General features: G+C 39.5%; 1 protein-coding gene across 4 annotated transcripts in view; it reads left to right on the forward strand.

Moving 5' to 3' along the window:
• The first annotated feature begins 2,586 nt into the window (after positions 1 to 2,586).
• The window catches only part of LOC125903566 (cilia- and flagella-associated protein 46), an 85,490-nt gene continuing 72,442 nt past the window's right edge, over positions 2,587 to 15,634 (forward strand). For all 4 annotated transcript variants that reach the window (XR_007451315.1, XM_049600551.1, XM_049600553.1 and 1 more), the window contains exons 1-14: positions 2,587 to 2,953; positions 3,050 to 3,171; positions 4,867 to 4,998; positions 5,273 to 5,337; positions 6,223 to 6,387; positions 7,639 to 7,762; positions 8,419 to 8,513; positions 9,326 to 9,472; positions 9,662 to 9,761; positions 10,153 to 10,251; positions 10,739 to 10,929; positions 11,527 to 11,752; positions 12,144 to 12,261; positions 15,115 to 15,244. Coding sequence is in view for 3 of the 4 variants with exons in the window: in XM_049600551.1 (XP_049456508.1) it covers positions 2,905 to 2,953; positions 3,050 to 3,171; positions 4,867 to 4,998; positions 5,273 to 5,337; positions 6,223 to 6,387; positions 7,639 to 7,762; positions 8,419 to 8,513; positions 9,326 to 9,472; positions 9,662 to 9,761; positions 10,153 to 10,251; positions 10,739 to 10,929; positions 11,527 to 11,752; positions 12,144 to 12,261; positions 15,115 to 15,244 (1,763 nt within the window). In the remaining variant the exon portion in view is untranslated. The remainder of the gene's footprint in view (positions 2,954 to 3,049; positions 3,172 to 4,866; positions 4,999 to 5,272; positions 5,338 to 6,222; positions 6,388 to 7,638; positions 7,763 to 8,418; positions 8,514 to 9,325; positions 9,473 to 9,661; positions 9,762 to 10,152; positions 10,252 to 10,738; positions 10,930 to 11,526; positions 11,753 to 12,143; positions 12,262 to 15,114; positions 15,245 to 15,634) is intronic.

Genomic DNA, 15,634 nt, shown 5'->3' on the forward strand with positions numbered 1-15,634 from the left:
GGCCATAAGATGGCAACAGCCCAAATGTCAAACTCAAGGCTTCAAAACAAGAGTCCACAAAGCAGTGGGTGACATCACGGTAGCTACATTATTGTATACAGTCTGTGAAATTAATATATTTCATAAATTCTATTTCACAACATTATACAACAGTAACAATTCTTGTAAGCCACACAGCAAGGTAGGTGTGTTGTTGTATTATACTGGATGACAGCCTGAACAAACACATTAGGAGCCTATTCATCATCATATAGCACCATCTGTGTTGGCCAGATTGCCTGGCTACTGACTTTGTGAATCCAGACAGACTCTGGTCTGCTATGAATTGATTATATCACTAACATAAAACAAAACTTCTTGCTCTGTTGCTTATTTTAAAATAGCACGTTTGGTCTTTATCCATTTAAATGAGCCATTACAGTAAAGGTGACATAAGTTGTATCACTGAGATTCAGAATTGCATAAAGATCTTTATTCAAACTTATGAGACACGAGTTCATCTGACCGAATCACTTTTAGAGGCCCATGCATAGTGATTTGTACATCACCTCCCTGAAATGTCCAGGAATACAGCATTTATATTTTTCTCCCTGCAACAGTGAGCATACAGTAAACCTCATATTTATCAGCAAAGCACTGTTGTTGCTGTGACAGCTGTGAATTTTTAAACAACAAATAAAAGCACCAACTCAAACCATTAAGTAGGTCAAGTGACAGAGGAAAAATCTCTTCCAGTAAATAATTATATATTTCGCATTTAAAGCAATCCCAAAGGGGGAATATTCTCTTTGTGTGTATATTTAGACAGATCCCACGATGAACTGCTTAACAGATTTGCTTTAGGGGCCACTAAGGAGCTATGCTGCTTTGAAATTGTGGCAGGTAATACATGATTCTGTCAATTAAACTTCAAACTAGGAACCCCAGGTCCATTATAGGCAGAGGCACTGTGGTTTGCCTTGCCTCACTACTTTGTCCCCTGTCACATCAATAGGAGTATTTGGTTTGACCAAGAAAATTATATTTGCACACTGAGTGGCCTGATTTCTAATGATGCACTTTGAAGTTAAGAAGCACTGGGACTGCAAGCATGAAGAGGTGCTTTATGTACCCGTGTGTGTGTGTGTGTGTGTGTGTGTGAGAGATTATTGTGTATATACATATATATATATATATATATATATATATAGGTGTGTGTATATATATATATACACACACACATATATATATATATATATATACACACACCTATATATATATATATATATATATATATATATATTACTGTAACATCAACTGCAATAAAGTGTAGGGGAGATTGGGGTTGGTTGGCACACAGCTATTTTCCGGTCCTTTAAAGGTCAAAAAACAAAAATGTAACATCAGACATTTGCTTCCTTCACCTGTAATCATTCACTAGGTTAAAACATCTGAAAGTCATTAACTTTTTTGGTGAGAGTAACATTTCGGTTTTGTAGTATCAAAGATACAAAGGTGGTCTGTGGACTAAACGTATAATAAAACTGAGTTAGACAGAGATATTGGAAAACTCCTACTTATGGATAGGAATCAGCTTTATTTTGATTCAAGACTTGATGGTAGCCGGTTAACATAATTTCATCACAAAGTCCGGTCAAATATGAGCTCGGTTGGTTGGCAGTACATGTATCACCCAATTTTAAAATTAACAGTTGCAACTGTAACTGTATTAAAATCATTTTGCAAGATTAAAAACAATGTTTTCTTGTTAATTTTAGTTAATTATTTTTGAACAGTCAATGGCAAAAACAGTTAGACATTTTTATTGATGAGCTGTTTCAAAAGGTTTGGTTCTAAATGTTTTCTGGTTCTTGTTTGGAATAACTGTTCAAATTATTTCCATTGGTTGCTTCATGTTTTTGTAACTATAGCATTTTAACATCATGCCAACTACCCCCCTGATGGGGCTGGTTGGCACAAATGACTTCCATAACAATTTGTGACATAAAAACACATTAATTTATAGCTAAACCTCAAACATTTGCTGCTGTTTAGAAGATCTTTCATACATCATGCAAGAGGAATATGGCATAGTGTAAAAAGTGTGCCAACCAACCCTGGTCTCCCCTACTTGATTTGATTTTAGAGACTATGTTTAGTTGTTTAAACTCAAGCCAGTAGTCAGTGTCGTGAAATGCTTTTAATCAATCAATACTAAGGTGCCTTTCACTGAAACAGGGTTCCCTGGCCGTTATCCAACAGCATGCAGCCAATCAGGTTCCGCTCAGCTAAAGTACAGAGAATTTCCAATTAAGGGAGAAGAAGAGACTGGAGCACACAGATCAATTTACAGCCTTTAATACTGCAAACGGACCCACAATTCAACACCACTGTGTCTTCATCAGAGTCAAATGTACTGATGAAGACACAGTGGTGCTGAAATGTTAGTCTGTTTGCCTTAATAAAGGCTGTAAATCGATCAGTGTGCTCCAGTCCCTCCTTCTCCCTTGGAAAACATTTTGTTTTATGTTGTGTCAACTGTTTTAGTCCCATTCGCTTACCGTAGTTCAAGCCCGCCCTCTGGTTGCTTAGTAACGCTCCCAAACTTCAGACACTGACGGTTGGATAGTAACGTAAAGGTGAAGCCAGTTGTTAATGAAAGAAACGGTGGTATATTTACATTGACACCGCATTTAACATTTGTACACATGTCTTTTCTAGAGGTTTAACGATTTTGCATTCTTGTAGACTATATAGTTTCACACACCTGTTCAGTTGTATTATTGTAGCGCTAACACTAATGTAAAAATTGGCTGCCGTAGCGTAATTAGTTTTATGCTAGCTAGCTAACGTTAACGTTAGCTAACGGACACAACTCGTTATTAGCTCAAACATACCAGCTTACGCCAGTCACTCTCCCCTGACATGGACCTGGATATTCGTCAGTATCTAAACAAGGCAAAAGAGCACCAAGGTTTGTTGTGTAACATTAACTGGGGCAATTGTAGTTTTAACAAGTTATGAAAGTACGCAGTCACTGTTTAACATCGTGTAACGTTAATGTGTGTAGACTCTAGAGCTCTGCAGTCAGCGTACCGTTTGCTGAGGGACATACCTGTTGTTGGAACCAGTGGACGAACTCTACGCGTTGCACCTGAGCTGTACGTTGTTTGCGCGGAAGCAGCTCTGCAGGTGAGACAGAGGCAGGGATGAGTCACTGCCTGTTAATGTATACTTTTTCAGGATATAGTCAGCAGGGTAGACATTAACGTTAGGCCATGAGTCCCCCTTAGTATGTGACTAAGGACAGGGGTGCTGGAGGACATACTGTATTTTCTGCGACAGTGAGTAATTTCCAGTGAGAGGAAATCATACTATATAATGATGATTCAATATTAACATGAGACTGACATTATTTCTTAATGACGTTATAACACTACTCTAGCAATAAAGGACAGGACATTCAGGTTTATGAATAGGGACCGTTTTTGTCTGGTCTGAAAAAACGACCAACTAATAAATTAGGCTTGCATAAGATCTAACTCTTAATACCAAAACTACTGCATGTCATACAGTAGAACTAATAAAAATAATGTCACCGGGTTCATATCGAGTCATATAGGCCACAGTGTAGGTGTAAACATTGGCCTAATGCTGCCATCAGAGTCAGTCTGATGCTGAAATCCTTTGTTTGAAAGATTGATATGAGAAAACACAATGCTCTGACTGTGCCTCTAACCTTGCCTCCCAAGTGCTGTGAGGAGTGTGTTTATGTTGTGAGGAGTTCATGACTGCTGAGATGTCACATAAGACGTGATGCTTCAAGCATTCTCCAGAAATGAAAGATTCACATCTGACTGCGAAAAATGTGGAGCTCATTTATATTAGTAAATGCCTGCTACTGTGATGATGCGTACATTTCTTCATCCGTGGAAGCTTCAGAGTTATTAGACATTATTGGCATATAGAGAGGATTTATTTGGTTTGATTAAATAAAGCAGGAACTAGATCCTTTTGGAGATGTTGATTGAATAACACCATTGCTTTGTTGATGGCAGTATCTATAAGCACTGATATGGAAAATCATGGAAATAAAAACCTCAGCAGGACCCCGTCTGCTAGAGGGTCTAATCTCAAATTTCATGATGTCACTGTTGTCGTACAGTAACTTAGTTAGCTAAATCTATCTTTTCTCCCAGTCAAGGATAATGATGAATATTCACTAATGTAGACTGAACTGTCCTAGGGCGAATGAAACATATTTGAATAATGAAACACAGTGATATTCCATAATGTGATTTGTTCTTTATATCATACAGCAAGTGAAAATGCAGCTTGCCTTGGAGTCTCAAGCTTGTTTGAATACTGAATCAGTCCCCATCCTCAGCAGAGCTACCTCACAATATTCTTCAGTTTTCTGGAGAAGCATGAATATTCCTGTTGCATGAAGAAATTTTTTAACATACTGATGCAATGTTTATAACTGTTAAGCTCACCTTCTTTTATGATCTGCCGGCATGAGAAAAAAAAAGAAATACTTAATGATAAAGTACTTAAAAGCTTACAGTATACAACATTTCTGTTATAGGATTAGGTCCCTTGACAGCACTACAGTTCCTTGAATGAAAAGTACACCATGTGAATTTATCTAACAAGTAGCAGGAGGCAATATATACCGCAGTACTGACATTTTCAGGGGCAACAGCCTGCAATTAGGACAATTTTTGTCATGCGTAAAATAAGTGTGTATCACACATACATTAAGCCATCTCTTAATTGTTTTAATAATGCATCAAGCATTAAAAAAAATCAGTTGACACAACTGTGGAAAACGTTTAAATATTTATTTTGTTTGGCCTTTGTGAGTCTCTTTTTCTGTGTTTTCAGCTGGGTTGTTTGGAGATAAGCACAGCGTGTCTAAAGATGTACTTTGAAGGGAATCCGCCGGCTAATCAATTTTTGTGTCGAGCCTACCTCTGCCAGGGCCTGCTGAAGTCTCCGCCGGCCACTGGGAGTGTGGTGAGGACAGTAAATTGGCCACATCTCCTCAGGGGGGTTGTGTGTATTTGTGTGTCTTTGTCAATGAGTTACACAAACACAGTTACAGTAGAGATATACTGTTGCTTATTTGCACTAAAAGCGGACATACTAGCTTTGTAAACAACTGTTTTTTGTTTTTCTTGGTATTTTATGAAAATGTGGCATTTATTGAATAGTTGGATTGTCTGATCTTTGTATGTTTGTACGATGTGACAAGGTCTCACTTCCCCTTTTCCATTATTTTCTATTTTAGGAAGACTTTGAAGCGGCTGTGCTGTGTTTTCTTAAAGCTATTGAAATTTCAAAGAATGAACCAAGGTATGCAACCTCTCAGAACAGCACTTGGCTTTGTTCTAACAGTGTCAAGAAAGTTGACCAATTTATTCCATGTACAGCTTATCATCTCTGATATTGCTCGCAGTTGCCATTACAGTGCCAAGGTGCACCTGTAAAAACACGCAATGAAAGTGAAATATTCACAACAGGGAATGTTGTTTTAGTTATGAAGGTTCAGTCTGCTGCATAAGATATATGCTGGGACATGAAGGTTTGATTTGCAGAAGGCATTGTTGAAATATAACGTGATTTGTCATGCTTAACCCTGACCCAGTATTCACAAGTGGATGATATTCAGCATGTTTGCTTCAAAATTGTAACAGCTGACTCACAGTATCTGTGAGCTGGGCAAAAAACATAGATATAATAATAGAAATTGTGAAAGTTCCCTTGTTCCTTGCTCTGAAAGATGTGTTGGGAGATAGCAGCTTAGCATTTGCAAGCAATCAGCACTGAATCCCTTTACTAATGAACTCATAACCTGTCAATAAAAAGACTGAATGAGCAATCTCAATTAACACCAATGGGAATACATATCTAATACATCCAGCCCAGACTAATGCACAACATACTCTCTGGTGAATAAATTAGCAGCACTCAAATAGTGTGTTCACACAATTTGCTCTTTAACAGCGCAGTGAGTACATAAATTTCCCTCATTTTACATAGGAAGGCTTATACAGGATGCTCTCCTGAGGCTCATTGGACAATGGTTAATCCACGCACATTTGCAATTCACAGAGATTCTACATACAGAGTTGACACTGAATTGAGTTGTGCTTAGAGATAAAATGGTTTGCATGTGCATCATATAAATAATTCAGTGCCCTCTGTCAACTGATTTTGCATGTGGGTTATTTCTTGCAGATATTTCTACATTGTGTTCAATGCCTCAGTGCTGTACTACCAGACAGTGCGTCCTCTGCTGCAGCCAGGGCGGTGCCTCCACCTCGTCCCTTCCCTCAGACAGGTGATCCAGAGTCTGGAGGAGGTGGCAGACCAGGACCACAGCTGGAGGGCTGAACTCATGATGCAAGTGACCCTGCAAATGCCCTCTTACTTCTTTTTCATGAATAAGTCCAGTCCTGATTCTGTCCAATCACATGGTGGGTTCATGGGGATGATGCACAGAGCTAATTAACCATCAGTCCATTTGTGACTACAGCTCTCTGGCTCTCTAGTTAATTTTTTAGCTTTATTTTCCTAAATGGAGTGGAGAATTGTTCCAAAGTTGTTCTTATGAGAGCTGTTTTATCATGTTTTCCCATGACACCTCAGCCTCAGATGTTAGTTAATTTTGTTCAGAGGACCTAAAGTACCAATAGTGAAGTGTAATATCAGTAATACAGTTAGTCATGGTATTAAAGGGAAAATTCCCAACCTTTTATGTGGATGTCCAGTCAGTGTTGATGGTAAATGTGGTTGAAGCAAGAAACCAGAGTTTGCAACTGCAAAATTTGTTGTTCCTCCTGCATCCAGCACCATTATGTAATGTGTCAGTGATATAGTTAGAGGCTAGAAAGAACTACAGGCTATTTCAGCTTGGATTTCTAGCCTTCGCCTCCGGGTAGCCAGGGTGTGTGCACTGGATGTTGCTGGAAAACAGAACTTCCTTGTTCTCTTCTGTTGTATTACGAACTAGCTACGTTTCCATGAACCAAAAATGGCATCTCCAAATATGAGTGCAGAGGATGTTATGGACAAGGACACATTACAGTGTTTGGCTGCCAAAGAAATGATTCAGAAAGAGTTCGAACTTCAGGAGCTCATGCGCAATGCATCCTGGTACATGTAGGCACTGCTGGCATAGCTTCACAAGATGGACAACTCAGCTTTCTCCATCAATATAGCATGCTTTGAGGAATTTATTGCTCCAGTTGACTACATTCATCATCAACACTGATTGAGCATGCACATAAAATTTTCTCTTTAATAGGATTGGTTGTAGAGTGTCTGAAATTCATAGGTAAGTATCCTCTGTGTAAGAGTGGCTGGCCAGCAAACATGGCCTCCTTACAAATTCACTGACAACAAAATATGCGAAACAGCTTTTAGTAGAATACAGTGCAATTCAACACCATTATATCTTATTACATTTGATGTACAGGAGCTAGGTGTCTGTACAGTACTTAACAAGGAAATTGGTATACAGCATAGAACAATGGAGACTAGTAAAATGCACATGAGTAGTGTCCATATGCTGTGGAAATACTCCTGTAACCACTGCAAAGCACTGTTCTTTCACACTGAAATAGTCTCATTTGTGCTCTGTTTCTTATACAGGCATCTTGTCAAATGTCTCGTGGACTCAGGGAAAATGGAAGATGCTGCATGTTTTGCCAAAGTGTCAGAAGAATTTATCAAGTCCCATACGCCACATCTTTACCCAAGACTCTTTACGTTACTGGTAAACAGCATATCTGTGTGACTTAGTAAAATTACTTTTAGAGTTAAGAATTTTGTAGTAGCATTTATTTGGGGAGTTAATATATCCAGTAAAAACCATGTGTCTCCAAAATGTAAATTTGTCATGAGAATATGACAATAAGAAAACCAGCTTTGGTCTAACCTTTGTAGCATGTATTTAAATGCTGTTAAGGAGTTTTTAGGGTGTTTTTTTGGCAGGAAAATTGTCTCAACACACTAAAGAGCATTTAATACTTGAATGTATCTGAATACCAAACAGTCATCAAATATATAAGTACATGGATTTCATGGGACGGCGTTAATATACTACTATGACTAACCTCGTAATACTTTACTGAAGTAATTGAAAGTTGGTACATGACCAACAACCAATACTCATTTGCCTATTTGTTGCATCTTCATTGATTGTGTAACCACAATCCTGACTTTACCTATATCTCAACCCTGACCCTTGGTTTAACCCATTCATAACCTGACCCTGTTTATAAAATCTACCCCATCCTGTACCAGCCTGAACACTGGATTTGTGTGGACTATGTGGAATTCTGGAATGCAGTTAACTGCCAGAAACATTTTAGTAAAACATTGAGGACAATAAATAAAGAGTAACTTTGACCTTTTATCTTCTCTTTATAGGTACAACACAAGCTGACGGAGGATGATGTCCTCATTGAAATGAGCAGGCAGTGTACTACCTTAGCAGTCATTTACAAAATACAGGAGTTTAAAAAGTAAGGAAAGTTTCTGTTTTATATTTAGGTAATGGTGTATGTTTTATCGGCTCCGAAATTGCGATTTGCTTTGCGGAAGCATTATTTTGCTGTGCTTTCATGATGAAAGCAAATTCCATCTATCTGCAGTAAGATAAAAAAGGAGTACTGTAGCTCTATTGTTCCAAGGATACAACCTTTGATCTGTTTTAATTGTGAAGGCAAAGTTGTGTTGAAAGCATGTGTGTCATTGATTGATTGTATGTTTGCTTTATAGAATCATTTTCTGCTCATATAAGAGGCAAGTTCAGTCATGACCTTTATCAGTTATGACCTTATTAATGGTCAGCCATGGTTTGTTCATAGTTTTGCCATTTTGTAACTTGCAAAGTCTGTTTTTTATATATGCCATATTTTCTTAAGCTGTAGGATTTACAGAGAGATATTGGTGCATTTTTGATCCTGAAGGATGTATGATTTCAGCTAACTTGGAAGCTCTTCAGACTTGATCCACTGGCTCTCAGCATAGCCTTTGGCAACCCATAGTCAGCAGGTTTATCCAGCTGTCTGCATACAGTAATGGTATAGTATCATGGTCTCTGGTGTGGCATAATACAAACCCAGTCCCAGCCCCCACCATCTTTCTGCAGGCATGTAGTCAACATGTCAGAGCGCCTTATGGTTCTTCAGCTCAGCTATAAATGCTGGCAGCAGTCTGACCCAGCCATCTTTGGCATTATATTGCAGATGAAAATACAGATGCAAGCATACTCTTGGATGAATAAGTGTTTGTATATTTTTGTAAACAGTTGTTTTTTCATGCTTTTTTGTAGCAGGTTGAAGGAAACAAAGGAGGATGAGCCAACAAGAGAAGAACTTAAGCAGATTTTTCATCTCCTGGTGGATGGTGCCAAAGCATCTGCTGCACCCGTAACCTCCAGTCCTCTTCAGAGCTCAACACCCATCCAACTAGCTGACAGGTCTGTGACCCAAAGTGTCCTAAACAAATCTCCTACCCATCAAGCTTACCTTTGTTGCTCCCTGTCCTCTTCCTAAACCTTCCCCCATCATAAAACCACATATGGATATCCCAAGGGCAGTACATGGCTCAGATTACTGTACTGACGTGTTGTGAACTGTATAAATTATGTTTTATCTGGGATTTGCAGAGTTGCCTTCCTCCTGGAGTTGGCTCTGCTGGCCTTGCAAGTGAAGCATCAGGAAGTAGCAGTCGACTGTTTGAAAGAGCTAAAGTCGGCGGGAGAGGCTGTGAGTGTCCGATATTCTCTTAAAACCTCAGGCAGCAGTGTGGCTCCATGCCGAAACTGTACATAAACATGCAAATTTATGCATGGAATTTGACATCCCCTCTTAAGTAGCCACTTGACAATAGATGAGATTAATTAACTGAGCTCAAGCCCTAGAGCTAAAGAGGTTGCTGTACTTCTGATTTCTTTCAGCAATGTAGAACTTATGTCATGTAGTTTTAATTCATAAATGCCACTTTTGCTCTTACACGCTTTGAGAATTAGGGGAAGTGATAACATAATAGCAACATTGCATGCTCAATAACTTTGGCATAAAATATGAGCACTTATTTGTAAATTTGTCATCCTCCTCTCTGTGCACTGCCGACACTTTTGTGTATTTGTCTTTTCAGAGTATTGGACAACGCATAATAATGGAATGCGTCAACTGTGAAATCAACCTCCTGAAAAGAGAGGCAAAGATGAATGACTATTCCAAAGCCAGTGTGGAGGTGCTCAATCATATGTCTGAATTATCAGCCATGTGTTTTTGCTGCATGTTATGCGGGCAGTGGACCCATTGTCAGAGTCCTGATTAAACAATAATTTCTATAATCTCAGTCTTTGTTTTAAGGCAGTGAATCCAGAAATCCCTCTTCACTGGAATATGTGTCCCTGCCTAAGAACTGTTAACCCATTTAGAGGCACTTTATCAGTTAGATTTTCAGTGGAGAAGTTCAGTTATCATACACCTGTAATCACCTCAGTATATTTTTGGGGAGTTTTTCCCTCGCTCACAAGAAAAACAATTCTAGGGGGATTCAGGATCATGTAATCTCATTTTGTACCATTTAATATTTGGGTGTGAAAACTGTCACATTTAAAAATTGGCACCACATATTCAGTCTAGTTCAATCCAAGTATACTTGCCAAATGATAGAAGTGTTGTGCTGTCACTGCTACAGGAGACACTCTCAATCTGTATTCGTTATCCCACAGGCCCGGCTGAAGGAAATAGGCAAGCTGGATCAGTGGCTGCAGACTGCAGTGAGGGAGGGGGACCCTCAGGCCATGCAGGCAGTGTGTGCTACCCAGTGGAACTTCTGTCTGCCCCTCTTGCAGCACAACCTCCGAAAACACATCAAGACACCTCTGCTCAGGCTGGCCCAAGTACTGGAGGACATGCAGAGGTTTCCCACTTTCTTGAAATTCGTTGGTATACATGGTTTTGTATTAATGTCTCAGGGCGTTCCAGTTTTTATTGTTGTGTTTGCACTTCACTGAACATCTGTTCGGCTTAGTTCACCAAAAAAATGACAGACCTTTTTTAACAGGCATGTCCAAAGGAGCACTATTTTTAGATAAAGTATACAGCATGATCATTTTAATCATGTTTTCTTGGTTTATTAAGGTCATGCAGACAAAGAATTTTAGCTTTGAGGAAAAACACATTCATAAATGCAGTAGCTTGATGTTGCTCAGGAGATAGAGTGGGTCGTCTACTAATATGAAGATCAGCGTTTCAATCCACGGGCCCTTCCCCCATTCTGCATTTGAAGTTTCCCCAAGATAGTGAACCCCAAATTGTCCCGACAGCTGAGTCTGTGTAAATTATAAACTGATGAGCACCTTGTATGGAGACCTTGGCCACCAGTGTATTAACGAATGTGTGTGAAAGGGTGAATGTGGCATGTAGTGTAAAAGCACTATGAGATATATATATATGGTTTCTATTCATTTATAATATATTAGTTCATGCTGGAAGTGTTTGTGTGTTATTTTCCCAGCATGTTGCTGGAGATGCGCTGTCAAGTCCACTCAGAGCTGGCAGCGATTGAAGAGGAGGACGGGCGCCTTGAGGCTTCTTTGACTCACCTTCAGAAAGCCATGGCGCTGGATAACGGGACACAGCGAGAACGCCTGTCATCAGCTCTCCGCCTCCTGCAGCTCAGAGGGAACCTCTACCAAATGCCCTCCCGGATCGAGGATAAAGCCGCTATGCTTATGCAGCAGGTTTACAGTCCAGCATCTGTGTCAAACAGTCTAACATTACAAAATGAAAGAGTTCTTTAAAACCTAACAAGGCAAGACATTTATGTAAAAACATACTTGGCCTATCAACAGCAATCATCCAGAGGTACCGTGAGAGCATCCTATCCCCCAGAACTTAGCTGTTGCTTGATTTTTGGGTGTTAAAGTCAAACCAGTCCAAGAGTTAACTCACATTCAGTACAAATGTAATGCAACAAGAGTAAGGGTAATTCGTATGCCATAAGATAAAACTTTGTTGTGTTATTATGTATGTTGTTGGACTTTAAAGTCACAGAGGAGTGTGCTTGCTTAGAGTGCTTAAGTAAAGGCTTCAAATTAATTCTGACATCAAACTCTTTCCTCCCTTTTTCAGGCCAGGGACATTCAGCCTCAAGATAAGATAGACAGTCGTCCCATCCTGGTTGCTGTGGGTCTTCTTTTGGCCCCTGATGATTTCCAGATGGTGCTGGATGCTGACGACACATCAATAGGTACAGATTCCTCTTCCTCACTTTCAGTTTTCACTGAAACATGATAACTTTTTCTTAAAGGAATACTTTGGTAATTTTCAACCAGCTTTTTATCATAACAGTGTGGTTAGCATGTGTAAATGAACTGTTGTAAACGTCTTCCATCTTATCAGTGGCCAGATCTCCCTGCTCATTTGTCAGCTTAAATCTGCTAGATGAAGCATTTTGTGTCTTTCAGCAAATTTTTGCTGGCTCTAGGGCTGTTGCTTGGACTACAGATTATACTTCCCCATGATATGCGCACCACCACTGACACAAAGGGTATAGAAACAGACTGAGAGAGAGAGACAGCACCTCTCCCTCTCTCAAACTCAAGACCAGACTCAGATAAAACGGTAAAACTAGGCAGTGCTCATCAGATATAAACCAAGATTATATTACTGTTCCCCTATTTTTCAGACGTGGCTACCATAGTGTTTACTGCATTGTAAAAACAGAGGCTGAAAAAACTGAGATTAGAAGGTAAAACTAACCAGTGCTGCTCAAATTTGAACCAAGATTCTGTCACTGCATTACCTATTGTTCACCTCAAATGTTTTCAGACGTTTTTTAGCTCCCTGTTAAACTGTAATTTTGAGATACTTTGTTACCAGCTGCCCGCCACGTTGTTTCTTTTGGAAAAACAGCCAACCGCACATTGCGTCACCAGCAGGACAGTAATTCGGTCTGGTGTGGTGCAGTGCATTCTGGTGTTCTACCTCTTGGGCAAAAGCAAATGCCTCAGCCCTTGTTCTCTGTTTTCTCTGGTCATGTAGCACTGACTTCAAAAGACAGCTTAGTTTTATCAAAAGACCATGTTTCCAGCAGTGAAGTATTTCTTTAATGCATCTCCCATTTGCAAGAAAATTTTCACTTGTCAGGATAACTGAACACACACTTGATATTTACTTAGCCTCCTGGCCCTTGTATCTCCATGAGGAATCTCACATTTCATTAAAATTTTGCAAATGGATAGTTTACTGGCCTGTAAGAATATACCCCAGATACCTCTTATCTGTTAAAGCACACTTTTTGCCTTCACGCATATACAGTTACTGGAGAAATGAGACAATATGAGTATCTGACTACTTTATGACATCAAACCATGCTGGAGCAAGGGCTGGTGGTTTTGTGTTCATTATACTTGAACTTAACATTCAGTCAACTGTAAAATGACTTTAGGCTTGTAATTTTATTCTTTTGATAAGACACTGTACATTTTCTTCACCTGCTCTGTTCCGAGCTTCTGCTGACCCAGCTGCTCGGTCCCACATAGCTCTCTCTCTGTCTCTCTGTCTTAGCTATATTTGCACTCATCATAGTGGTTTTGGTACACAGCAAACTAAGGGTTTGTGTCATTTGCTTTGAAGTGTAATCCAATGAGTCTTGTTGCATTAATGATAACAGGCATACAGATCAGGGGATATTACAAATTACTGAATAGCAAAACATTGATCTTAGGTGTTGAAGTGTGGCACACATAGATGTTTTGGAATCTTGTTAGTTCATTCATGAGTATTTAAGTTCAGTATGGAGACTTTAAAATTTCTTTTCTTTACTTGGGGAGCTCTGATAAATCCCGCCACTTGCAGAATCTAACTGGAAGGCAGTCCTCTGTGCTGATTGTGCAATGGGCTGCTGTCTCAGTAAAGCAGGCACTGATAACATGCAGATTGTGTATGCAAATTGACTTAACGTCAAAGAGCAAACGTGATGTGCACTATCTTGTATGTAAATTTGTCCCTCTGTCTTTAAGCCTGGACAGCATGCCATTCAGTGGTTCTGTAAAACTTTTTTGCTAGTTTAAAAATAAAAAAATTTAGGGAATCAGTATGTGTTCCAGTGTACTGTAGCTCACTGCAAAGCCCCATTGACTGGGTGCAGTGGATCATGCAGCAGAGGGGCCTGAAGTCAGGGAGTGCCTTTGATCTTAGACTTATTCCAGGCTCCTTGCTCCACATCATCAAATGAACATTCAGCAGTCCTAATGACCCAGGGAAGTACTTGCCTCAGCCCTTAGACAGCTCGTCTTCTACTGCAGGCATGGGTTAAAAACGTTGGTCCTTAGAGACACCTCTTGTTTTTGTCTATAAACCTCAAGCATCCCCAAGATGACACCACTTAACCATTGTGTTTGGAGCTTCAAAGCCCGCACACCAAGTATCCCTTGAGACTAGCAGGTTTAATTAATTGTGGCATGTATTTTTGCCACAACTTTGTATTATCCCTCAGATGTTCATCAACAAGAGGTGTGTGCATGAGAATGTGTGTGTCTGTATCCTCAGGGTGAGCACACAGGAACTGGAGCATTTTATTTCTTTAAAACACTCCAGTCAAAGTCACTGACCTCTATTTATAATTCAGTCCATCAAACAAATGCCTGAATGTCCCTGCTGCTGCAGAGAGGTCTGAATAAAAATCTGTTACATACTTTTTTGTTTTTGTTTTGTTTTATGTTTTTGGTCTGACATGTCTAATCTGATTGTGTTGTAGTCAGTGACATCCTTGTTTGACAGAGTTGGTAGTGTTGGAAATGGGTCATTTACTCTTGTAGTCCTTTAGTCGTGTCTCTTTGCGTACATGGAAATGGCATAACAAGGATAATTTTGTAACTTCCAAGGATTCTCACTATGTATATTAGTTTGAATTTATTCCGTGTTTTACAAATTGTAGACAATTATTTAGACCTAAGGGGTTGTGTAACAGAATGACTGGAGATTTTGTTATACTAGCTGGAAAATTGTATTGATTCATTATTCAGAGAAAATGCAGAAGCTGCTCCAATAGCATTAATAAAGATCGACTTATGTATTCAGTCCTCCAACAATTGTCTAGTTCCCGTAGGCAGTCTTGGATGTGGACCAGTGGCTCAGCTCTCTGCTAAGGCTCAGCATCATTCTACATCTGTACGGAAGGTGGAGGGACACCTGGCCAGACAAGGAGATGACACAGTCAACACAGAAAGGTGTGTGTGTGTGTGTGTGTGTGTGTGTGTGTGTGTGTACATTTACACGTATTAATTAGGATTATATGTGTATGAATAAAAAATGAAAGCCTGTCTTCTTGCCAGTGTAAAGTTTTCGTAGTAATTGTTTTTAGCTGTCAGGTCTCCCAGAAACCCAGTTGGAAAATTGCCTATATAATCAGCAACCTGATATAATCAGCCTTTTATGCCTTGTTGGATTTATCACTGCTTGCTGTTATTGAACATTACATACTAATGAATGTTTGATCTATTTGTCCTCTCTACACTTAAAGTTGTTGGGTGAATAAAGGAGTCTACAACCTTCTATTATAGCTCCTTATTCATAGTGCAGAGCTGAGTTCCCCTGTCTGCCAATATCATTACAGTAAA

This window comes from Epinephelus fuscoguttatus, linkage group LG16 (assembly GCF_011397635.1).
Source record: "Epinephelus fuscoguttatus linkage group LG16, E.fuscoguttatus.final_Chr_v1".
NCBI lineage: Eukaryota > Metazoa > Chordata > Actinopteri > Perciformes > Serranidae > Epinephelus > Epinephelus fuscoguttatus.